Source organism: Mya arenaria, chromosome 4 (genome assembly GCF_026914265.1).
Source record: "Mya arenaria isolate MELC-2E11 chromosome 4, ASM2691426v1".
Taxonomy (NCBI): Eukaryota; Metazoa; Mollusca; class Bivalvia; order Myida; family Myidae; genus Mya; species Mya arenaria.
Genome location: NC_069125.1, coordinates 41,555,125 through 41,581,752, shown reverse-complemented (window position 1 = coordinate 41,581,752; position 26,628 = coordinate 41,555,125). Strand labels below are relative to the sequence as shown.

At 35.7% G+C, this 26,628-nt stretch overlaps 1 protein-coding gene and 1 long non-coding RNA gene across 5 annotated transcripts in view; both read right to left on the bottom strand.

Annotated features, from left to right (window-relative positions):
• LOC128231396 (C2 domain-containing protein 5-like) overlaps positions 1–14,679 on the bottom strand; it is a 33,895-nt gene extending 19,216 nt beyond the window's left edge. The window contains exons 1-11 of one of the 3 annotated variants that reach the window (XM_052944174.1): positions 14,339–14,679; positions 13,877–14,004; positions 13,507–13,637; positions 12,975–13,070; positions 12,056–12,211; positions 11,495–11,555; positions 7,913–8,038; positions 3,740–4,239; positions 3,094–3,132; positions 886–980; positions 419–527 (exon numbers count right to left, since the gene is read on the bottom strand). In XM_052944174.1, coding sequence (XP_052800134.1) covers positions 419–527; positions 886–980; positions 3,094–3,132; positions 3,740–4,239; positions 7,913–8,038; positions 11,495–11,555; positions 12,056–12,211; positions 12,975–13,070; positions 13,507–13,637; positions 13,877–14,004; positions 14,339–14,428 — 1,531 coding nt within the window. In that variant the 5' untranslated portion in view covers positions 14,429–14,679. The remainder of the gene's footprint in view (positions 1–418; positions 528–885; positions 981–3,093; positions 3,133–3,739; positions 4,240–7,912; positions 8,039–11,494; positions 11,556–12,055; positions 12,212–12,974; positions 13,071–13,506; positions 13,638–13,876; positions 14,005–14,338) is intronic. The other 2 variants (XM_052944176.1, XM_052944175.1) reach the window with 2 other exon arrangements.
• A 6,001-nt stretch (positions 14,680–20,680) lies between these two features.
• LOC128232135 (uncharacterized) lies at positions 20,681–24,804 on the bottom strand. 2 transcript variants are annotated; one of them, XR_008260496.1, is made up of 3 exons: positions 24,521–24,715; positions 20,825–21,114; positions 20,681–20,784 (listed from the first exon to the last, which is right to left on the bottom strand). It is a non-coding gene; the product is annotated as an uncharacterized LOC128232135 (long non-coding RNA). The 2 variants fall into 2 exon arrangements; XR_008260495.1 differs by having other exon boundaries at positions 20,681–21,114; positions 24,521–24,804.
• Between the last annotated feature and the right edge of the window lie 1,824 nt (positions 24,805–26,628).

Here is a 26,628-nt window from a genome sequence, read left to right as displayed (position 1 = left end):
TAACATGTACATATGGACTCAACACAGCCCATGGCATTTACATGGAGCCATAGCTCTTGTTCCACTAAGCTTCTTATGTCTAAGATTATCTTTAATTATTAACAATAGACTTAATTGATGGATCAATGACATGGCCGGGTATCTCATGTCTCAGGTTCCATTGTAAAATTCATAACAATGTTGAACACAGTCTTTGTCCAGCCCACTACCAAATCAATAACCAATCCTTCCCTGTGTAATCTTTAAACAATACTTTATGACATTAGAACATTCTGATTTATGACAAAAGCATATGGGATTTATGACATCAGCAATGGAGTTTATGCCATTAACAAAATTTGCAAAGCTATGAGCTTACTCGATATAAACATTTGGCATAATCCAGGTCAAAGAGAATTCATTGAAAGTAGTTAAATACCTGGGTTATGTATTTTGTCGAGGAGTTTAACAGACCTGGCAGCCACCACACCGCCCAGGTGAGTTATGAATCCAGGTGGGAAAGTTGTCATCGTGAAAAGGGGGAACTCCTGAAACAATGAAACAGATGGTGTCAGAAACAATAGCAAATGCATTTCTAAAAACAAATTCAATAAAACCTAATTTATTTGTAATGTTAAGGATTCCTTATTTGTATTTTTTTCCACAGAGTACTTAAATATACATGTGCTTAATAGATTACACTGGAAAATGTCCAATGGAATATATATTGAATTTATAAGGTAATTCAATATTACTTGATATAATTGACTAATACAGTGATATTGTTAATAATTTCTTGAGCAGAAACACACAGGGATTCATAAACATGATTATTTTTAAAAACATCACAAAGATTTCCAGTTTGTTATATTACACTTACCATTAGTAAACTACTAGCAAACCTACCATGAGTTCAATGTTGACTTGTTGGGAGCACATGCGAGGACAGTTTTTGGACACACTGCCATTTCCACTGCCACTGCTTTCACCAACAGAGTTACCTGTCCATAGAAAAAATTCCCCGGTTTCATCATGGGTTGATGGTTTAATATGTTTATAAAATGTAGTCAAGATTTGATATTAATTAATGTTATTGTACTTGTAAAGTTGAGCTATAGCTATAATAGGTCTTGTTTACAGTTAATCCAAGAGGCAAAAATCAACAAAAAACTTAGCCACAGTGACAGGACTTGCAAAACATGTTCAATTTTAATATCTTTAAAGCTTTTGAGTATTTGCCATCATTTAAGTTTTTGTGCACCACCAACACAACAGCAACAATAACTATGACAATGAGACTATGGCTTTGCAAATCAATCAAACTTATCATTCTCAGTACATGAGGTCTACTTTCAGGAAGGATAACCCTGTTACACACAAGCTTCAGAGTTAATGCCCGTACCATTCCACTGCCCCCTTTGCCTTTTCACTTTCCAAGAGCCCAGAAGTGCTTATTTTGGCAATGATTTTCTTTCAATTTACAACTGATATTATAAGCTCACATACTAATATTCCCAGTAGTGCTCTTAACTTTACATGCCAAATTGTTACACTATATATCTAGCTGAATGATCCCTCACCCAAATCATTAACATTCATGATATAGATAATATTTGTTAATTTTAGTGCAAGAGTGTAATTTATTTAACAAGCGGTTAGAAATTTTCTTACATGAAAGGTTCAGCCAGAAATATCACAATAAGAATAAATCACATGTTTTAAATCACAAAACAAAGATACCCCCCGGTACTGTTGGAAATAATGTTTGTGGACAGAAGCATGAGCACTTCAGTTCAATGCCAAGAGGATTTGTGTTGATTGATTTTGAAATCATTCATATCATTTGCAGAATAAAAGAGTAGACACAAACGATTTGAATTAGAAGTGCAAATTGGACAAGAAGCAGTCCCAGACTGCCATATCCCCTGTCAAAATAAGCACAGGAGAATATTACTTGTTTGATACAAAAGCAGGGGAAATCATGTAAAAAGTAGAACAATGAATAATGGGCTATGGTATCAAAAGTACTAAAACAGACTTATCATCTGTGGATGAGATTTGAAATCCTTAAAAGAGATCCAGAAAAAACCTTCTTTTTAGGGGTTATTTCAGAATCATGTTGAATTTATAACATTGTTAGCATTGCTCATATTTGAATTTACTAATTTTTCCCCCTTATTTATCAGTTTCAGTGCTCATGATTTATGTATTATTATCTGAAATAAATAAAAACTGGTTCAACCATGTCTTGATCTCAAAGACATTTGGTGATAGGCTCCAGACATGAAAAAATGAATAAAGGGCAACATCTTTAAAAAAAAAAATACCAATGACAAAGTAATGGTTTCTATGCACTGCACTACTCCCATATATGATATATCCGTATATGAAGTTTGAAACCAATAGCTCAAAGAAACAAAGTATGAAGACTTAAGGAAGGTATTTCAGTTAATATGGCAGGTAGGATTAAATCCCTCTCTATATTCATATCTATATTCCAAGTTTCAACTAAATTCCTTTATTACTTTTTGAGTTATGGTTTGGACAAGCAGCTTCTTTATTAATGCATACTGATTTATTGGAAAGGGGAGATAATTCAGCAATGACTGAAGCTAAGATTATGGTTCCCTCCCACTGCACTTGTGAGTAATGCCCCCTGTCTCAAGTTTCTTTGACATCCCATCTGTAGATTTTAGGTTATTTTCCGGACAAGGGTGTACCGTGGGGACTGACGGACAAAGTGGCGACTATATGCTCTCTCTTCGGGAACATAAAAAGGTATAATGTTCTTCAATAATGTATTCAATTATAATTAGCAATCCTTTAAACATGGCATTAGTCTAGGCATGGTCAAACATGGCATGACTATAAAAGCTGTCAATATACAGAAAGTAGGATACACTGCATAAACATAGGTATCAGAAGCAGATTTAAAGAAATGTCTGTTTCTCTTCATTAGTAATGGAGCATAACTGAACAATAATCAAAGCCAGAGTTATGGGCCTTGCAACACATACATATTGTGGCTGGTAAAAATTGTTTGAAAGGGACTCTCTCATAGATTAGCACACAAAAGCATTATCCATTAAATCATTAAAATTGGCCAAAATATACCAATAATCCAGCAAACTTCATCAGCACAGATCAGGATACCTGTTATAAATTTAGCATGAGCGCCATCAAAGTTTTAATTCTATTTTTACGCTATTGCATACCTTACTCAGTTCAAACTCAAAGAGAAGAATTTATCATTTATAGACATAGAAATGAAACCAAGGCTATGACCGAACATGTCATTTTTGTTAAGCAGATAAACTACTTACAGGAGTGCTACAATGCTCGTTCCTTTTCGAGTCTTGCCATACATGTACATATTGTCTCTGCCAACATTTGTACCAATTTTCATTTGAATACTTAGTGTGATTTTTGTGTTCGAGTTTTTGAACAAGGTCGCTGCTGAGACTAAGGCTATGACAATATCTAAATTTATTTTCTTCAAAAAGCTAATAAACTTAAAATGCAGGATTGGTACGGAAAGATATATGTCTCGTATATATAGCAAGAGAGAGATTCTTTCAGAAAGGAATAAATCTCCGCTTGTCCATTTGCTCAAAATGAAAGAAAAGGAAATATGCAGCAAATTATATGAATATTCTTAAAAAAACAACCAAAAAAAACATCACTGTGTATGCTTCCACTTTTCAGAAAACCCATACTCCTAAAAACAGAAAACATCCATAGAAAATACATTTATTTATACCTTTCGATGTTGTACTCGTATCAGAGTCTGAGGACCTTCTGTTGGTAGGTCCTGCTACTTTCATAGGGGAAGTTGTGCTCCGTTCCTTTTTGCTGGGAGGGGGGGAAGGGACATGATTCTCCTCTTGGAGGGGGGAACTGTAAGGGAAATCAAATGCGAAGTGCGACAGAGCACAGCCCTGCTGGGAGTGGGAATGGTAAGGTGGGGCTGTAAGGGGGGAGGGGGCATGGCCAAGAGAGGAAGACAGACGGATAGGTGAGCATGGGCCAGAGTCACTACCACTTGTGGAACGGGAACGGCTACGGGGATGGTGGTAATGAGAATGGTGGCAGGTAGGAGTGGCATGGTCTGAATGTTGGTTGTGGTCAGAGTGGGGCGGAGGGGTGAGGGAGTGGGGATGAGTCAGATGAAGGGAGCGTCGAGCGTGCATGGGGTTGATATTAGTGGTCATCACGATGGGTGTGCTGATGTGCAGGGCGGGCACCATTGACCGCTGGTAGCTGGAAAAGAGCAGACAACACAAACTGTAAACCCCATGCAAACACACTCTATTTCATTGCACCAAAGTCAAAGTCACTGATATTCAATTTGGATGGATGAACAATAATGCCTTATGCAAAATCGAATGTTGTTTCAAGGTATGATGAAAGTTTGTTTGTGTATGTTGTGGGAATATCAATGACTTATCCAGTTTAATAATAAAAAAACAACAACAGCAAAACCAGGAGCTAAACACTATTAATAAATCATTTCCTAAAGTTTTATTTTTTTTAAAAACATCCTTAAAATTCAATAACACAACAGCAGTACTGTGCGTAATGAATTAGTTTGTCCAATTAAATAAATTTTTCACAGGTGCATAATAAAATTGTCTGTGCACTAGCTAAATTTATCTCCAGTACATTTTTGTCCATTATTTTTTGAAAAAATAAACAGCGACTGTAAATCAATACAAAACAACTAGTAGGTAAGCATTTTACTGACCCGCATAGCCAAGCGGTTTTATAAAGAATTAGAATCCAAAAGATGGCATTGTGGAAAATATCAGTTTTTGAAATACTTTTCTTTTATTTTAGATGTTTTATTAGCTTGTATTTACTATAAACGAATAAAACAGAAACAAAGATTTAAGTAACATGATTATTAAGAACATAATATTGAAGGTCAAATTCAAAAAAGCCAACAAGAGTAGTCATAGACTTTCATATCCCCTGGTGAATTAAGAACAGTATCAACTCAGCCTTAGGATAACATTGAAAAGGGCAATAATTAAAAAAATACTGCACCAAGAGTTATGATTCCTGTGCATTGCACCTCACCTCAGTGACCAATATCTGTATATATGTAGTTTGAAGTCAATACCTTAAAGACTTTGCTTATTATAATGCTCCGGACAAGATTGCCCACATGCACGCATGCCAGACCTTCGCCATAATCACTAACCTAATTCATGACTGTTGATTCATGATTTAACATACGGTAGCAAATCATGTTATATTGATTTGGGATCAATGGTAAGTTCACCTATATTGTATGTACAGAAAGTAACAGATAGATCGAGAATAAATATAGCTAGTGCACTGACTGGGTAATTATGCAGGCACGATAGTTTAAATTAATTGAACAAGAATTATCTTTATCCTGTTTATTTTTTATTCACCTGAGGAATTGTTCAGAATAATTATGCATTTTTCAATATTTAGATACATTTACTAGTCCAAATCTCAAAACAAACCAGATATATTATGTTAATTTGTTAATGAATAAAAACAGTTGTGAGTCAATTTTAAATATTAATTAAAATATCACCATTTTCCCTGGTATTTTTTTACTGCAACCAACAAAAAATTACGTAAGTTATGATTTTAATGTCACATTAAGTGAAATCATTATTAATTTTGTAGAAAAGAACACAGCCTGCACCATATTTAGGCATGCAGATTACATGTAGTGGATAAATACATACAGCACAATCTATGATCATGTGCATTTAAACCGATCATATGAATTATAAGTGTCTTTGTCCAATCAGTACGGGTAAATGGATGCTATCAAAATAGTCTAGATGGGTCTATCAAACACGCAAAAGAATAGCTATTTTCTAAAAATACAGCTCTAGAACAATAGTAGTCAAAATTTGTATACACAAACACGCATCCCTGTATTGGTAAAATGCTTTCCTGGCTTGCTCAGATTGTGGATTTTATATAGCAGGGCTGGTTGAACTATGATGCAAAGCATTAGCTTAAGAATTCAGGCTTGTTCATCCAAAAGTCTAATTTCAAAGACTGGTATCATACATGTTAAAGAATGAGGAAACAAGTCAGCAATAAAGACTCTGCATTGTTCTGTAGCTAAAGAAAATTTTAATACAAATAGCGCTTAATGTAGGCTGCATAAATAGAGGAAAATGCGTAAATGATTATTGTAAACGCAATTTATTAAACAAGTGCTCAAAAACTTATAAATATGAGTATTAGTTACAGAAATTTTGTTTTGGATGACCACAAATGTGATATTCTTTATTTATATAATAAATACCAATTTCAGGATCAACAGCGCTAAATTCACAAAACTTCACTACTCAGCCCCGCACGCATTTTCATCATCACATCACATCAATTTTTTTTTACACTTCTTATATAATGAATATGCAAATTTTTTTTAGGACTGGAGAGTCATTTATGATATGAAACAAAGGAAATGTTCCAAATTTCTAATAGCAAACAACGAGACTTTATCTGCGCAAAAGGTCAAGAATAGTTTCAAATGCTAATTGTTCATGAGGAATTAATTAAGCTATGTAATAGCTACATGTACATACATGGAGTATTTTTTCGCCTAAAGGTAATTTGTATGAGACTATAGTATGTGTACAAGTAAAAAGAAAGAATGTGGCACAAAAATTATAGCTGATCTGTGGAAAACAAATTAGTATGGGTACGCTAGTGACGATATATTTCATAACTATCTTACCAGTACTGAACAGTGCTATCAAAACTTCATAAACAATCATGCATAAATCAAAACTAAAACAATACTACCAAGACCACTTCTATCTATAAGTCAAATCACATCTATGGGTTATCTATTTTAATAATTTACCTGAAATAATTATTTAACGTAAACATATTTTTTGACATGATGGTGTAGTAGTACACATAATGCCAATACAATATCTTTTACATTTATCAATGTGTAAAGCAAAACTCAGGTTTTTAATCATTCATTCAAGTTTATTTGATTTCACCTCAAGACAGCTTAATGCGACTATGAATTACTCTAGAGTCTGCTTTCCGAATAAAAAGCAGTTTTACTGTCCATTCTAAAATACTATAAGAATGCACCTCTAATGAGGCTTATACCCTAAACTTGCTGGGTGAAGGGCCAATACCTATCAGTGCTCCAGCCATGATTTAAAAAGGGCAGGGTGCTCAGTCACAAAGGGCACTTTGGATGTGCATTAAATGAGCCTTAATTGGACATTTGCAAGGGCCATTTATGGTGAATTCTTATTGTGTATATCTTATTACAACTTTCAATTATACTGGTAATAGTTTGTTATAAATATCTTAGCTGTTATTTTTACTTTAGTGTCAAATATTTGTATATATATATATATATATATATTATTTTTTTTCTGAAAAATGACTGTCAAACAAAAGCACAGCAGGGTGAAGTAAAAATGCAGCAATGTGCATGAAAATGGCAGCAGGGTGCCAAAACTTTCTATTCAGGCTGAGCTGGAGCACTGACTTATACCAGAGCATCATAATTATCAACCATACAAAATCTGGAGCCTTTTAATGGGAGGCACCTATAACTCACCTTACATGAATAACAACTACATGTGTATAACAAAAAAAATTGCATAGTGAAACATGTGACAACTTCATGCAGAAGAATAGTGCAGATCTACATGTATTAAGATAATACTGTTTAAAAAAAATATACTTGAAATACATTACAAAACATGTATCACAAACAAACAAAAAATTCAGTGTTACAATCGTCTAAAAAATTGGCCATCCATTCCATTGAATAAATCAAAACAAAGAATGAAAACAAAAGAGCATCATTGGGACAGCTGAACCTACATGTGTGAGCATGTAAGCAATGTAATGTATCCAAATATCTCAGGTGAAATCTCAGCTAACACAGAAGCCAACATACTCTTTGAGAGGTGACATGCCAAGAGGTGAGGCCTGGGCATCCCGCAGTCGTACCAAGGTCACTGCCGTGCCAATCCCGCGTATGACGATACCAGACTCTCCCTCCAGGTCAAAACACTGCTGGTACCTGGAACATACAAGGCTGATCACACAACCTGAAAATATCACTGTCAACTGTGGTGAGTGCTTGGAATTTTGGTTTACATTAAAAGACAATTCATTGTGCACACTAAACCATTCCACAAACTGAAACCAGTATGCAAAATTAATTATAGAAAAGTGTTTTTAAAATTACCAATACTCATTTACAAAGTAAAAAGGAGTTGACAATAATTGCACTTTTGACTGTTTTGTTATAGAAAAACCTGTATCCATATAATAACTCATGATAAAATAAATCTACTGTTATTAAAAACATGATCATCAAAAGATGCTCAGACCTACTGCTACTTTATCACATGACCCTCATATCACCATCCATGGTCACAGGTACTCAATCAACATCTACTGTATCACATGAGCCTCACATCATCATTCATGGCCACAGATACTCAGATATACTGCTACTTTATCACATGAGCCTCACATCATCAAACATGGTCATAGGTACTCAGTTATATACTGCTACTGTATCACATGAGCCTCACATCATCATTCATGGCCACAGATACTCAGATATACTGCTACTTTATCACATGAGCCTCACATCATCATTCATGGCCACAGATACTCAGATATACTGCTACTTTATCACATGAGCCTCACATCATCATTCATGGCCACAGATACTCAGATATACTGCTACTTTATCACATGAGCCTCACATCATCATTCATGGCCACAGATACTCAGATATACTGCTACTTTATCACATGAGCCTCACATCATCAAACATGGTCATAGGTACTCAGATCTTATGCTACTATAACACATCAGCCTAACATCACCATCTATAGACATAGATACTCAATCTACTGCTACTATAATACATCATCATCCAAAGTCACAGATGCTCAGTCTACTTATACTATATCACATGAGCCTCACATCATCAAATATGGTCAGATATTCAAATATACTGCTATTATATCACATGATCCTTACAGAATTCTCCTTGATCTTCGACTACTATATCACAAGATCCCTAACTAATTCCCCTTGATCTACTGCTACTATATCACACGATCCCTAACAAATTCCCCTTGATCTACTGCTACTATATCATAAGATCCCTACATAATACCCCTTGATCTACTGCTTCTATATCACATAATGCCTACATAATACCCCTTGAACTACTGTTACTATATCACATAATCCCTACATAATTCCCCTTGATCTACTGCTACTGTATCACAAGATCCCTAACTAAATCCTCTTGATCTACTGCCACTGTATCACAAGATCCCTAACTAATTCCCCTTGATCTACTGCCACTGTATCACAAGATCCCTTACTAATTCCCCTTGATCTACTGCTACTGTATCACAAGATCCCTAACTAATTCCCCTTGATCTACTGCTACTATATCACAAGATCCTTAACTAATTCCCCTTGATCTACTGCCACTGTATCACAAGATCCCTAACTAATTCCCCTTGATCTACTGCTACTATATCACAAGATCCCTAACTAATTCCCCTTGATCTACTGCTTCTATATCACATAATGCCTACATAATACCCCTTGATCTACTGTTACTATATCACATAATCCCTACATAATACCCCTTGATCTACTGCTACTATATCACATAATGCCTACATAATTCCCCTTGATCTACTGCTTCTATATCACATAATGCCTACATAATACCCCTTGATCTACTGTTACTATATCACATAATCCCTACATAATACCCCTTGATCTACTGCTACTATATCACATAATCCCTACATAATACCCCTTGATCTACTGCTACTATTATCACATAATCCCTACATAATACCCCTTGATCTACTGTTACTATATCACATAATCCCTACATAATACCCCTTGATCTACTGTTACTATATCACATAATCCCTACATAATACCCCTTGATCTACTGCTACTATATCACATAATCCCTACATAATTCCCCTTGATCTACTGCTACTATATCACATAATCCCTACATAATACCCCTTGATCTACTGCTACTATATCACATAATCCCTACATAATACCCCTTGATCTACTGTTACTATATCACATAATCCCTACATAATTCCCCTTGATCTACTGCTACTTTATCACATAATCCCTACATAATACTCCTTGATCTACTGCTACTATATCACATAATGCCTACATAATACCCCTTGATCTACTGCTACTATATCACATAATGCCTACATAATACCCCTTGATCTACTGTTACTATATCACATAATCCCTACATAATACCCCTTGATCTACTGTTACTATATCACATAATCCCTACATAATACCCCTTGATCTACTGCTACTATATCACATAATCCCTACATAATACCCCTTGATCTACTGCTACTATATCACATAATCCCTACATAATACCTCTTGATCTACTGCTTCTATATCACATAATGCCTACATAATACCCCTTGATCTACTGCTACTATATCACATAATGCCTACATAATACCCCTTGATCTACTGCTACTATATCACATAATCCCTACATAATACCCCTTGATCTACTGTTACTATATCACATAATGCCTACATAATACCCCTTGATCTACTGTTACTATATCACATAATGCCTACATAATACCCCTTGATCTACTGTTACTATATCACATAATGCCTACATAATACCCCTTGATCTACTGTTACTATATCACATAATGCCTACATAATACCCCTTGATCTACTGTTACTATATCACATAATGCCTACATAATACCCCTTGATCTACTGCTACTATATCACAAGATCCCTACATAATACCCCTTGATCTACTGCTACTATATCACATAATGCCTACATAATACCCCTTGATCTACTGCTTCTATATCACATAATGCCTACATAATACCCCTTGATCTACTGTTACTATATCACATAATCCCTACATAATACCCCTTGATCTACTGCTACTATATCACAAGATCCCTACATAATACCCCTTGATCTACTGCTACTATATCACATAATCCCTACATAATACCCCTTGAACTACTGTTACCATATCACATAATCCCTACATAATTCCCCTTGATCTACTGTTACTATATCACATAATCCCTACATAATTCCCCTTGATCTACTGTTACTATATCACATAATCCCTACATAATTCCCCTTGATCTACTGTTACTATATCACATAATCCCTACATAATTCCCCTTGATCTACTGCTACTATATCACATGATCCTCACAGAATTTCCTTTGATCTACTGCTACTATATCACGAGATCCTTATATCCTCCTTCATCGACTGCTACTTTATCACAAGATCCCAATAGAAATCCCCTTGATCTACTGCTACTATATCACAAGATCCTCACATCATTCAATCTTATAATACACATTCCACTCAAAAGAATTATGCTAATCAGAATAACTCATCACTAAATTAATTGTTAGTGTCTATGGAATGTTGCCAGGTGTACCCTATCACAGCTCCTCCTCCCATTTCCAACACCTTCAGACCTATCTTCCTAGCCAGCTGACCTGTAAATGGAATCAGTACATTATTACTTGCATAATTATACATGAAAATCAGAAAGATATTGTAGTCCTTTCAGGAAATATTATGTAAGGGGGGTATATGACAACAGAGTGCTATGTGTATAAAATGGAACGGCAACACCGGCCTTGTGACAAGTTTTTAATCTGTTGCACTATAAACATAGTTTATGGGTTTTTTTATACGAATATGTTAATGATATGATGCCAAAACTGCTAATACAAAAAGCTACTTTGAGAAGCATTTCTGGTTGTCACCTTTCAATTCACATTTCTGTTCATGTCTACATGTAAACATGTGCATGAACAATTTTATATACAGGTTTTTTAAATCTACAAGATGGTAAGACTGTTGTTATTCTTTTTTAAAAGTTTACATTTTAATTTGAATGACTAGTCAAGTTATATATATATGGGTAATAATTGACAAAACTTTTCCAAACACAGGTTATAAACAATTAGAAGCCATCAAACAAACAACACACCTGACATTTTGGAGAAGAGCCTTTGACGAGCCTCGTTGGAGGATCTAGGTGTGCGTATCTTGTCTATCCACTGGTATTCTGGATCATCGTTTACAACTAGTTCCTCCACAAACCCATGCACATACTGGAGTCTGTATCCTGCAGGCACTTCCGGAGCTTAGAAAAATAAGAAAGGATGGCTATGTTTAGTTTGAAATGTACTTTTTAATTTGGGCTTAACAGAGTTAAGACATTTCTTTATTAAAAGGACCTATTATTGAGCTTGTTTCCTAGGTATGAACCATGGGGCTGTTCCATCACAAATCCTAGGAGATGTTTTGAACTTATGGAGACATAATATACAGTGCTGGGCAAGTACTCATAAAACATTCTTAGTAACTTCCTAGCTAAGGTCATTTTCCTAAGTTAAGTATCTCAATGGTCATATATATATAAAATGCTTTATTTTCATTAGTTTTATGTAATAAACAGACTTATGTTTAAAACACTTCTATTTTTCTTTCAATCTGACCATGAAAATTTAACAAAATTGACTGGTGTTATGAAATGAATGGCTATGTTTAATGAATACCAGCCAAGTACTGCTGTACTACTGTTGGAAATCTCTCACAGGTAAGAAATCACTCCTAAGATTCTTGAAAAAAACGACCACCAGTACTCTGCAGTTAACATCATGCCCCTCTGCAAATCTACTATTAAAATCATGATTTAGTCATCACTTGAATTATATTTTTTTGTTTATGTTTTAAAACTGCTTGTTAAACTTCATAGATATAAAGCAATCAGCCAACATTTAAGGTAACATGTTAAAAAAAATGTGACTTTACTCTCAGAGTTCTAGTTCAACTATATAACAATTAATAAAATGTAAAATTAAAATATCAATCAAGAAAAAAGTCCTGTTATATAGTTCACATACTACAGAAGAACTGTATTCCACAAGATGACTGACGAAACTTGTTGAAGTCACTGAACAGGTCAATTTTCACAATAACATTCAGATCCCCACGGATTCCTGTAATCATAAATATTGAAATGTGAATTCTATTTCTTAAAATACACTGTATTAACGGAACTATTGTATATTAAATGGAAGTGTCTTCCAGATATTTGCCAGGATTTCGTTGAAGTCTTATATGACACAGATCACAAATCTCACAGACATATTTATTCAACATTCAAAACATATACATGTACATTGTTATACATACTACCAGTATTGGTTGATGTGACAATACACTGCCAACATAGAAGGTATCCTATTGATAGTTTAAATAATTTATATTTGGGGAAATGTACATACATGTACATGTACTTAATGCATAAAAAACCTTTAGAATTGGCAAGTGTTTCACCTACAGTCAATTTAAATGTCAACGATAAGATTTATAACTTGCAAATCATGTTAACAATATAAAAAAAAAAACTTAAAAAGTTCCATTTCTTGTTACCATGCATGGTGTCATACAACGGAAACCATCCAGATATGATCGAGGGGCTTTCTTTGACCAGCAGAGGATTCAAATCAATGTACACTTTCCCAATGGCATCATGGGCACTGTATGTGTCATGGTCGAGTACCCTAAAGAAATTAGTCCATGAGCAACTAAAAGAATAATAACACAAAAAAAGAATAGCACATCGCTCTTCAACTGGATATCTTTAATTTGAAATTGTTATACTCTTTCCCTCGGAGGTCAAATTTATTATTGCTATATTTCTATTAAACAATCACATGTCTGGATGGGTTGAGCTTTCTGAGAGGCACTGGTATAGGCCATATACATACGCAAAACAAATCTGCAAAACACTGTATAATACCTCAGTTCCAGTGGCTCATCTTGTAACACCTCATCCTCGACCTCAAACTTGAACCACTCTGAATTCCATTGGGGATTTAATGACTTCTTGCAAACATCGGTCTTCTGACCTTCCGGACCAAGTTTAATCTATAGAAATGGGAATCTTGTTATATTTGTAAACACCGTTTTTTCATAAATGTGATCTGCAGATAGCTGCAATACACAAATTTATAAGCAATACTTCTTTTTTATGCGATGACAGAATTCAACAGGTAAAGTCTAACATAAAATGGTTATACAACAGACACATTTGGATCAAATTAATTATTATTAATAAGATGATATCAAACATTCAAATACTTGGAATGCAAATACAATGTACTAAGTAGTGACTCAGCTTGAATATTCAAAAGCAAAGTTATACATAAATAAGCTGCAACAAAACATATATGATAAAGTGCAACTGATTGATTGATTTTACCTCTACGAAAGCATCTGTGAGATCTGTCGACCTGTCCATTACTGGCAGTCCTCTTGCCGAGACAACTTTTACTTTCAAAGTGCCCGGCATTTTGTTTTAATAAATGTAAAATGCAAATAAATGCGTCGACCCAGTTAATTTTATCCGAATTATACTATATCCGAAAGATACTTTTCGAATAAATGGGGTTCATGCATTGGTGTCATAAACCATATGCCTCATAATTAGTATGTTAGCATAGAGAAAAATGTATATAAACGCAGTAACAGGCACCAATATTCTTCGTTTCACGGAAATTCCCTCATTCTTTATCTTTCCAATATCCCTACTGTAAATGACAAGGACACCGTTTTTGAAAAGGTTGTACTATACTAATATTTCAGAAAAAAATGACAAGACAACTAGCGTAAAATATATGTATACGAAGAACTGCCCTGCAATGAACTCAAAACACCAAGTTACTCAAGATTAAATACAAAAATAATAAAGACTGGTCAAAGAAGGTTTGAGATTGTGGGTGGCCACCCGCATGACAGGGCTGATCAGGGCAAGCAACCAGTTACTTTACCAGATCATGCAGACGCACCTGTCACGTCATAAAAAACTGGCACTTTTCAATATTCGAGTATGAATCTTAAATAATCAGCAACAGAACTTAACAATTAAATCATCAATTCATTCAGATAAAGTGTTAAGTAGCCCACCTACATGTACCTGCCCGCCCGCTCGCCCTGTATGCATGCCTGTCATTTAAAGTCTTGTTATTTTTAAAGATGACTATATTACTCCCACATAAGATTTACCATATTTAATACATTTTATTTTATTTACCAAAAATAATTAATAAATGTCGAAATCAATGGTTCTATGAAGGACACTGCATTTAATTTGAAAGAAAGGTGCAGAAAACACGGTATTTTTACCTTATGAGACGATAGTAGATGACAGTAAATATTTTAGCATTCATTTAATATTTTTTGCGTTTTCAGCTATTAAATACACGGTTATAAACTTGTTATCAGTAATTAATATTTTTCATGAATGCATTATTTAGTTAGAAGTTGAAGGTTTATTAATCAAAATTTATGTTTGTTTTAATGTGTGCATGTATTGATTGTGCATGCCAGTGTCAAACCAATACTTCCAATGCCACTGTTTATGGCGAACTAGGAAGATATACCCATTATATATTAAAAGATATGTGCATATAATTTCATATTGGTTTAATTGCTACCCAGACTGATATTTCTTTTCAGAAAACTATACATAATTGTATATAGAAGCTAAAAAGTATGAGTAAGTTGTGATACAGGTTGTCGTTATTGCATGGGTGTACAGCATTAAAGTATATTAAATAATTTTGGTTTCAGTTATGTTTATGATGATATTTACCATATATTGATGCTACTGACTTTATAATAGTTTTCAAATGCAAAATACATGATACGATTAAACAATATTGGTATATGGTACTTTAGAAAACTGAAAACACAGTTTGCGATATTTATAGAAATGTTACTGAGACTTGTCTTGAATATGAAAGTTTTTAAGACATGTTACCCAAAACTTTTTTTTTGTTCTTTGGTAGACTATATCTCTGTGTGCATATTCAGATACACTAGAAATAAATTTGTACGATACTAAAGATATTAATTGTCCTTGTTGTAATTCCAATGAGATTGAAGTTAAATTTCACTTTGTCTGTGTATGTGTGTGTCAATCTTTTAATAATTTAAGAAAGAAATACATTAAAAAATATATAAATTTATACAAGACCGCCAGTATTTAAATATTTGTAGTTGTTTCAAAAATCGGTAAAATGTGGTACCGTGTAAGAACACTTTTACTGATGGTTGGCTACGATTTTGTTAATTGTTGTGCGAACTGTGGTGCCAGGAGCTTTTCTCCAAAATCTGACTTGTGCATAGTTTAGATCTGCCAGCATTTCAAGTACTTACGTTGCTTAGACACACTGTAAGAACATTCTGGCGCATGCAAACATAACTATTTTGTAAAGTTATAACGCCGGAATACAAGGAAACTAACAAGCACTTCTTAAATAGTGTCGGCGCTGTTGCTCTAGTGATGGCGCTGTCAAGTAGTGGTGGCGCCTTAATTTAATCCTACTCCAAGGTGCTTTATAGATAGGAAAACACTATATATTTTTTATAATTATTCATTATAAGCACAAAATGCATTTTTACGAAAGAAAATTCAAACCCATTATCTATATCATAATTATTAAAATTGGTCCTACCTATATTGAAAGCATTTACCTACAATTAAGACTTGTATTCGGATGTTTTCCCTTTAGACAACACAATACCTGAAAACACACTCAAAATAACCACTTCTGTACAAGACACCATGTTTTGCATTAGTGTCAATGCATACATACATAATTTCTTTCGGTTTTGTGAGGCACTTAATTTTACTTTGGTTGGGATTTTCCCCCGGACAACTTTCTTCGGAGTATATGCAGTTTATATATAGTCAAATACGCATACTGCAACTTTTGCTGTTTTTTTGTTTGTCAGAATCATTTGGATTCGGCCGCGTACTCGCGTATGGGTTGCTACGCGCCTGGTTTAGGTTTTCCCCACAAACAAAGCGCCGAACGCGATGCTATACAAGCGTCGAAAGTGATGCTCAAAACTATGAATCTGTATTTTAAGTCGGCACACGTAGGACTGCTCTATTTCACTGACGTTGACATGATAATTATTATTTTCAATCATATCAATTATTTCAGCGCATCATTGTGTCCAATGGGCGGCATATAGTAATCGAACCGTCTGTCCGACCACGCAGTTTTCGATCAATAACTGAAGAACGCTCGGTCCCACAGACTACAGAAATGTTAAGCAGGTTGATCACGACCAGAAGATTAACCATATTGGTTGTGAGGTCAGTTGGGCAAAGGTCAAGGTAACATTGACCTGAAACTTGTTCGACATTTTTAGCCGTGACCAGTAGATACACCCAATTGATTTGGAGGACAGTGGGAAAGTTCAAGGGTGGGTCAAAGTTCATGGTAGTGATGACTATATATAAGAGATGAAAATCAGTTTCTAATCAAAAACTGAAGAATGCTAAGCCCCATGGACCTTGTACCCAGTAAGAAGGTAGTATATAGGAGAGGTAGATGGTTCCTATTGGTTTTGATGTCAGAAGGTCAAGGTCATAATGTCTTTGAGCTGAAAACTGTCGCAGACCAGTATCTGAACCTGGGACCCAGGGCCCTCAAACTGGATTGGCAGGTTTTTCATGACCAGTTAGTAAACCCCATTGATCTTTTGGTCAGTGGGTCAAGGTTCCAGTAACCTTGAGTCGTACGATCAATAATTGAAGAATGCCTGAGTCCCACTCTGACCTTGATTTGAGGTCTGTGGGTCAAGGTTTATTTCAATAAGTGATAAACATTTGAGCCGGTTATCCTCATACTTGGTAAGTTGTTTGAGACGGCGATATCTACGGAACATTTTCCAAATTATGCGACACGAGCATTATATTTATCACCGACCATCTGCTTTGATGATTAACACTCGATATCTTTTATTTGGCAGACGCTTGTAATCAGTCCGAAACAATTGGTGGATCACAGAAGACACATTTTGCTGAATTTATCATGCATATATTTAAAGATATTGTTTGCCGTGTTGTTTTTTCCATGTCCGATTAAAACATTTTTTCCTTACGATTAAGCTTTACATATATACAGGCTAAATGGCAGGTTTTAATACACATTCATAAATTCGTTACATTTGTTTACCCCCAATTATCAATGGTTATTAATTTTGCCTTATGTATAAAGTCCCATCAACTGCAAACCAAACGTACACCTGCATAGTTTAACTAAATAACATACGAGTTGAAATGTATGGTATGTGTTGGCTGCAGATCAAAAGGTACACTTGGTGATGTCAGAGCACGAGTAGAGTAGAAATTAAAGGGCATGGTGATGTATTTAAATCGGTCAGTTTAATACTGTATGATCCCGTTTTACGCTAGGCTGGTTAATCAACTACCTTGTTTACCACGTATGCCTCTAGGATGGTTAGAAAATATGATACCTTCAAATCATGGCTTAAATTCCTACACATGAATGAACCTTTGGGTGTACGAATTCAGGGGCGTAGCTTCCTATAGGCCGTGTAGGCCGCGGCCTACACATTTTTCAGAAAAACCGAAAAAATAAAAATGCCAAATCTGCAATAAAAACTGAAGGCATAGGAGGGTTAGGGGCTAAAATATGAAATTCCGAAAAAATGCGCTTTAATATATCGGAAACCTGGTATTCAAATACGTTTTCCTTTCAAAAGTTGCATACCAGAAGTCTGCGCGTTTACGCCGTACATTAAACATTTCCAATCGGCTTGGTATAAGTTTGCGCTCGCTTTATCATTTGAAATTGTAAACGGTCTGGTGCCAATATTGCTGAACATAGTCCTACGTATCCTGATTTCGATAGTCTCACTTTGACTTCAATAGATAAAAATACCAAACGACAACTGCTAGAAAGAACTTGGCAATCATGCCTCCAGTACCAGTTTCCACCCGAGTGTCCGAACTATGATGGACACAGTTCAGGACATTGGATTATTGTTCAATTTTTCAGCAAATCGTCAAGCAGCGTTTCAGGACGAGTTTTCTAGAGAAGTCGCAACAAAAGAGGAAATGAACCGGCGAACTGAGCTTCGCTCGTTATGTGAGACACGATGAATCAGTCGTGCGGACGCACTCGAAACGTTCCAAAATTTGTTTCTCGTAGTGGTCCACGCACTTGAAACTATTAATGAAGACGGAGACGAGAAGGCCGGCCAGTATTTGTCAGCTGTACTGCGCTTTGAATTCATTATCTCACTTGTAGTGACACAACACATTGGGTACTACCGTGAACCTGACAAATCTTCTTCAGAGGGAAGGCAATGATCTACTACACGCTGTTGAAGAAACAAACGTCATTGTCAAATTGTGCAATGACTGGAGGGCTGATCCTGATGTGTAGAATGGACTGTACATGAAAGTAACGGATGTAAGCTCAAGCTTCGACATTCAACCATCAATGCCAAGAAGAGTTGGTCGACAGCAAAACAGGGCAAATTCTGAGGTGCAAACACCATCTGAATACTTCAGATTAACCTTTGTACAATGTCTTCAGATACAGTGCACAACATTTATTGCCTTCAAAACTGGAAATTCTGCAGGACGACATGCTGCCATCAATGTATGCTGCTAAGGCCCCTGATCGCCACGAAACATTTGACACATTTAAAACAGAATAAAATGTGAGATGGAGCATCGCAGCCGTACGTTTATCTAGATTACAAGAGACCACGAAGCAGACCAACAAGGACCTGTATCCTAGCATATTTACAATATTCGAGGTTGTTCTTACTATGCCACCTACATCAGCCTCTTGTGAAAGGTCGTTTAGTGGAATGAAACGAATAAAAATACTTCCTGCAAACGACAATATAAAGCGACAGGTTGTCATCCTTGACCCTAATCCACAGCCATAAGAGCAGATTATAGATGTTGACCGCGTCATCAATGTGTTTGCGACGCGAAAATTCCGGAAGCTAGAGTTTTTTTAATGATCCCGGAAAGTCAACTGTGCTGTAGAAAGCGACATTATATTGTTTATGCAAATACGCATATGATTAACTTTGATTTTGGCAACAAAATGCATTCATATTGAGTGAAATTTAATTAATAAAATGTACAATGTTTTACTTTTATGGTCTGTCTTCTTTAGCTAAAATACGTACAAAATTAATTTAAGGTAAAGCATAATGATTTTATTGCTCTCTTTAATGTTTTTACAACAACGAAATATACGCCAAAACGCACCTACAATCACCTAGCTAAGCAAAATTTCCGGGGGTGGGGAGCATGACCCAGGGCCCCCTAAAAGGTGGCCTACACATATATTTTCGTCAAGCTACGCCCCTGACGATATTAAGATACGCAAAATAATATATATAAAATTAATAAATTTTGAAAATAATTGTGTGTCCCCATTATTAGTGTCCAAACTTCAAGGGTTTTTTTGCGGAGGGGACCTATTGGGGTTTTAAACATTAAGAAGCACTGCATAATGTATGGGAAGAGTTATCGCTTAGTCATATTAACATGGTCTGCTATGAGGCATGCTGACATGCTCAATGTGGTGAGTTTTTGAGCAATATTTCTATTCACAGGACACAGATGAATTTCATATTATCATATTTTGACCTCTTGAAGTAACCTTAATCAATCTTTGAAAAACATAACAAACCTTTAACGTTTGGGAAAGGAATACAATTCATGATTGCATAATTTATAATTGAAAGCAAATAGTTTCGACATTTCAAGTAATTTATTTTTTTGTAAACTAAAACATAAATTGAAAACACATGAAGAGTGAGTGAATAAACATGTTATCAATCCTGCATTTTTAAAACCTTTTGAATAAACATGTTATCAATCCTGCATTTTTAAAACCTTTCTTCAAAATAGCTTTCACATTGAGGAAATATTACTTTGTAATTATTCAAGCACTTCTTGTGTGTTGAAACTTTGATGTTCCCATAATTTCTGCACCCAAGAAAATGTCACTTTGTTGTAAAAGCACACAGGTATGTCCAAAATTCATCCAGGTGTTTCAAGATGTCTATAAAAGTATGACTTTATGTACGAAAGCTAAGATCCTATGTTTATCGTTGTTATTCCTCTTCCTCCTCACTTGTTCCAGCCAAGGCTGCATATTTGGCCTCCACATCTCTGTACAGCTTCTGAAAAAATAAAAACATGTATCATAGGTATCATTCTTCAACAACAATGCCTCAAACTATATGGTGAAGTGAGATCTCATTAAAACTCATCAGTTTGCATATCTTTTTAATATCTACAATAACATAATACATACAGCAGGGTTTCTGCCAGACCGTTATGCTTTAAATCATCAATTTGGACATCATGCATTTTTGCAACGGTAACAATGTTGCAATGCAATGTGTGTCGGGAGATGGCATGAATACAGACATGTGAACCCTTGGCAATGGCAGAATACATTTGGGTCTCCAAGTCAGTAAATTGGGTTCTAAAGCGGTAGAATTTCTAAACCCCTTTTATTTTCAATCAAAAACAAAGATAGATACAATGTAAACAAAAACTTGGTGGTTGTTACTATTTTTAGATTTTTTCCCGGAAAATACACATAAAATACGTCATGGTTCAACTACAGTGTCTTGTCAAATGCCGGTGCTTTTGATTGAGAAACAGTAGGAATGAAAACACAAGTATATATTAAGTAGAGCTGCTGATAAATCAATCAGACTGCCAAAGAGGTGTAGTGTAGGATGGAAGAGCAGACGAACGCAAAATTGTGTATGTTATTACTTAATTTTTCTCCCCAAAATGTCATTACATTTTACACATTAATTGAGAATAATTTATAAGACTTTTGATCAAAGCATAAGAATACCATAGAATAAGGATAAGTAGGATGCCATTAGCAAAGAATGCTGAATAGTAGGATGACGGTCTTTTGTGCCATAACTTAACAATTTGATGATCTCAGCCTCAGTTGTCAAGTAATTTGACATGCTGTTTATTGGCCTTTGTTTATTGCACCATTCCTAAAAGTGACAGAATATCGGATATTTTAGGTTGGTCAATACAATTTTTAGGGTTTACAATTGAAATTTTAAGGCCAAAAATTGTTTAGATTTTTTTCAAAGCAGTAGTTTTAATCAGAAGAGTGGTGGACCGTAGGGGTGGGGTGGGGGTGGTGTGTGTGTCTCAAAAGAGGTAGATTTTTTTACCTAGATCGCCAGTAGAGTTCACATGCATGGTGAAGAACTTGAGACCTTCACCCTCATAATTGCCTTTGATTGCGATACATGTGAACTCTACAGGTGGTAGGTAAAATATACCGCTTTTGAGGACTCTCTACCGCCATCCCGTCGAAATCTACCAATATTGAAAGCCCTTTTATAACACTTCAAAATCGTATCAAATTGGCCTTAAATTTTCTTTTGGAAACCTCCAAATTCTATCAACTATGCTAAAATGCCCTTTTAATCTGTCACTTTAAACAACATGGAGCAATATACAATTTGTCAACTCATTTAACACTTCGGCCGAGATCGTTGCGAAGTTACCAGTACGGTACAAAAGACCACTAATAGCATTTTTTGTTAATTGGCATCCTACTAATCAGCATTTTTGTAAACATCAAAGACATTATAAAACTGTAAAATCATTAAAGAAAACAACATTTCCAAGGTGTTATTAATAATATACAGTGTATAAAATTTTACGACATTTTGGCGAGAAAATTAACATACACAATTCTGCAGTCGTCTGCACTTACACTCTGACCTGTTTTGGCAGTGAATTGATTTATTAGCTGATCTTCTGAATATAAACTGGTTTGTACAAGTCAGAATTAATATTCCATCTGTTTCTCAATCAAAAACACTGACTTTTGATAAGTCTCTTAACCATGTCATGATGAAGTATTTTATGCATATTTTCCGAAATTCTAAATTAGTAACAAATACATACATGCCATATTTTCTGGAGACCATTCAGGGGGATTTGTTCAAAAGGCTGAAAATTCAGGGGGATTTTGGTTGTATTCAGGGGGATTTTTTTAGCAGGTCTAAGTTGGCGAAATTTTAAAGTATTTTTAGACGCAAGTACGAAAAAATGTATTCACATATAGTTTGCTTTGAAAACCTCTTAACTTTTTCATTATACAGAATTATTTTATGTCATGATTTATCACATTCTTATGATACACTGTCATGTCATACTGTAATGTACTTGCAGAACAAAATATGTCATTGGAAAAATATGTTTTCGAGACAATTAAATTAAATTTACCTTCCTCCAAAGTCTTTTAAAAAAATGTGCTTAATTCTATCAGCTTGATGACTTTCAGACAATAAGAGAATAGAATAAATAATTAATTTCTTCCTTCCAAAATAGTAATATTTCTTTGCCTTTGATAATTACTACTAATTAATTGATCACTTGTTGTAAGTTTCCTTTAGGCATTTCACCCTCGTGGAGTTGTTTCTTTGCATTCAGTTTCACTCACATACTGTGGTTTCACTTACTTTGTCATTATTGCCTGATGTAAAATTTCTAAAAAAAAAAAAAAAAAAAAAAATATTTTTTTTTCTTATAAATTCCGGGGGATTTTTTATCTCCCGTCGGGAGACCGGGGGATGGATCGAAATTCCGGGGGATTTCCCCCCCCCCCGCCGGGGGATATGGCATGTATGCAAATATATCAAGTTTTTGTTTACATTGTTTCCATCATTGTTTATGACTGAAAATTAAAGAAATTAGAAATATGCTTTTAAACCCAGCCTACTGCTTTTGAGACTTAAATCTACCTCTCTTTCACTGCCAAAGTTTCACATGTCTGCCTATGTGCAGTTGCCTTACATAAAAAGGTTAAGGTCATGGTATTGTTGCTGTAATTTTGATGATTTTACCCAACCTCATACTGGTAAGAACCTTGATCTCTTAATTACCATTCATGAAGATATTTTGTGTTCCAGCATGAAAACACCATGATGTTTGCTGTGACGTCAACGGTGTCAATATAAAATACCCTACAAGTCTATTTTATTGCAAGAGTACAGCACAAATACCAATATTAAATGAGGAGAAAAAAATAACACCATTTTGCAAACATTACCTCCCGACCCTCCCCTCTGAACAGACCAGTGAAAACCCAGAACAGAATCTCTTATAAAATGCAGGGGCGGTTCCAGGATTTGATGTTAGAGGGGGCGTAATTTAGGGGTTGTAACCGTTTGACTTGTACCCCTCCCTCAGAACCAAGATAAAGTTGGTGAAAAGTGTTGACAGGGGGGCTTAGGGTACTCCCTCAAGAAATATGTAACAATTTCCAGTCAGAAATGGTGCCTTTTTGGATTATTTCTTTACTCCTTTAATGAAATAAAAACTAAACATGGGCAACAACAACAAATTTTACATAGTAAAATGTGAAGCACTTGAATTCACTTGAACTCAGTGGTAAAGAACAGAAAAATTAATCCTTGGAAGTTATATATTTACTCTACGTGTTTTTAAATACTTTGCTACCTTAATAATAAAAAAATATTAGTTGAAACTGATCAATATTCGGATACACTATTATCGCCGGATAGCGCTTACCCCTCTATTCAATCTCAACCATATCGCATTTCCCGTTACATCGACAAATCTCTCGAACATAAATGCTCCTACTACAACAGTAAGAACAAAAGTCGACGTTCTTTGAAATAGAGCACGATAAATAGTTTGTTTAAAATTCATTTTGGAGGTCGAGATGTCACGTTAAAATATTCTTGTAACACTGGCAAATCTTAGGTTACATTATACCATGTATTCGATACGTATAAAATAGCGCCACTCAGCCTGTTATACACAATGTATGTAATTAAACTCCAATTACACCTTTAAAAGCAATTTTAGTACAACCTTAACCCAAAATAGAACACGCATGTGTGCAAAAAATATGTGTACCACTTCTGCATAGTTGTTTCTAAAACGTTAAGTATTAGGAAAATAAAATCTCAACAGTTGAGCTGCTCCTTATAAGGAGTTTTAATGCGCTAACAGCCCTGCACAAAGCACCGCTTGAATAGACAATGCAATTTTGCAAACTTTAGCAGACCAATTCTGCATAGTTATTTCCTCAGAATGTGAAGAAAATGAATATTAAAATTTCTAAGTTTTCTGTTCATTATATTTGGAATTCGGTTGTTTTTTTTCAGTTCAGAGCACTTATGTATACAATCATTTTTGCAAACTTATGTTTAGCCAAAGCTGCAGTAAAATTTTGTTTGAAAGTGAAAAAAGTTGTATTTTCACCGTTTTTTGTTTGCTGTAATACATTTTACAGAATATGCATACTTTTTGTAGTTTAATGCTGAAAAGTTATTGTTATTAAATTAGTCAAAGTAAAACAGCTGAAACTTCACCGTTCGCCGTTGATGTTCAATAAATGGCATATTATAGTAGTATTACTATTACATACACATTAGTATGTATATTTTGGCTACAGCGCAATCGGAACAACAGGATCTCGAAGCTTGCCGGAGATGGCCGAGCTGTTACGACTGGGCTACAGCGGCGTGGCGAAAACCCCATAGCCGAAGGTCCGGGTCTGTAAACCGGAGGGACCCCGCTGCATCCCTGCTACATGTACGTGCAAATGGACAGTGATCAGTGTAACATTGGCGCTCGGAAGTGGCGTCCATGATATAAAATGGTAGTTAATACCGACGATCGATGAACTTAAAATAGGCCTGTAGAGTGAAATCATTGATCCGTGTAGGGCTGCCTTTTATGTGCGCTCCAGCAGTGCGACAGGGACGACTGAAGGCATGACCGACAGAAGCGTGCTTCAGTGACGCCTGGCAGTGCGACAGAGATCGTAACCGACGAAGCATGTCCCAGAGGCGCCCGGCTGTACGACAGGGGATGACCAACGAATTGTGTTCCAGGGACGCCTAGCTGTAAGACAGAGGGCGTGACCGGGGAATTGTGTTCCAGGGACGCCTGGCAGTGCGACAGAGACCGTGACCGACGAAGCGTGTTCCAGGGACACCCGGCTTTACGACAGGGGGTGACCGACGAATTGTGTTCCAGGGTCGCCTGGCTGTACGACAGAGGGCGTGACCGACGAAGCATGTTGCAGGGATGCCCGGCTGAACGACAGAGGGCGTGACCGACAAAGCGTGTTCCAGGGACGCTTGGCTGTGCGACAGAGACGGGCGAATAGTGTGCACTTCCCAAATATAGATTCATCCCGGCTGTGTGCCAGACTAGGGCCCAGGCTACGAGAAACTCTGCGTCCCGGCTACGTGACAGACGACTGCATAGAAGTGAGGCTTCGTACTTGCGGCCTGCGACAAATGCAAGCCTCGGGAGATCGGCGTGGTGTTGACATCTGGTACACCGTCCAAAAAAGTATTTTATAATATCTTGCTCGTGAGAATAAGGTTTTGTTCTTCAACAAAACGGGCGCCGTAAGCGTTAATGATATGCTTGGCTCGAATAGCAGTTTTATATAATGTAAGAAAATGAAGGACCAACAGTGACTAATCATATCACTGAATTGCAATTGGATACAGATTTAATCTAAGATGGACTTAAAGCAATTTTCTTTTCTGTGTTTCGGTGAATTAACAAACTATTTTCACCTCATTTAAAAATGTTAATGCGTTAATCAGTTGACGGCTGTAGGGTTTCGCGTTTCCACATTGCTTTATACAAGT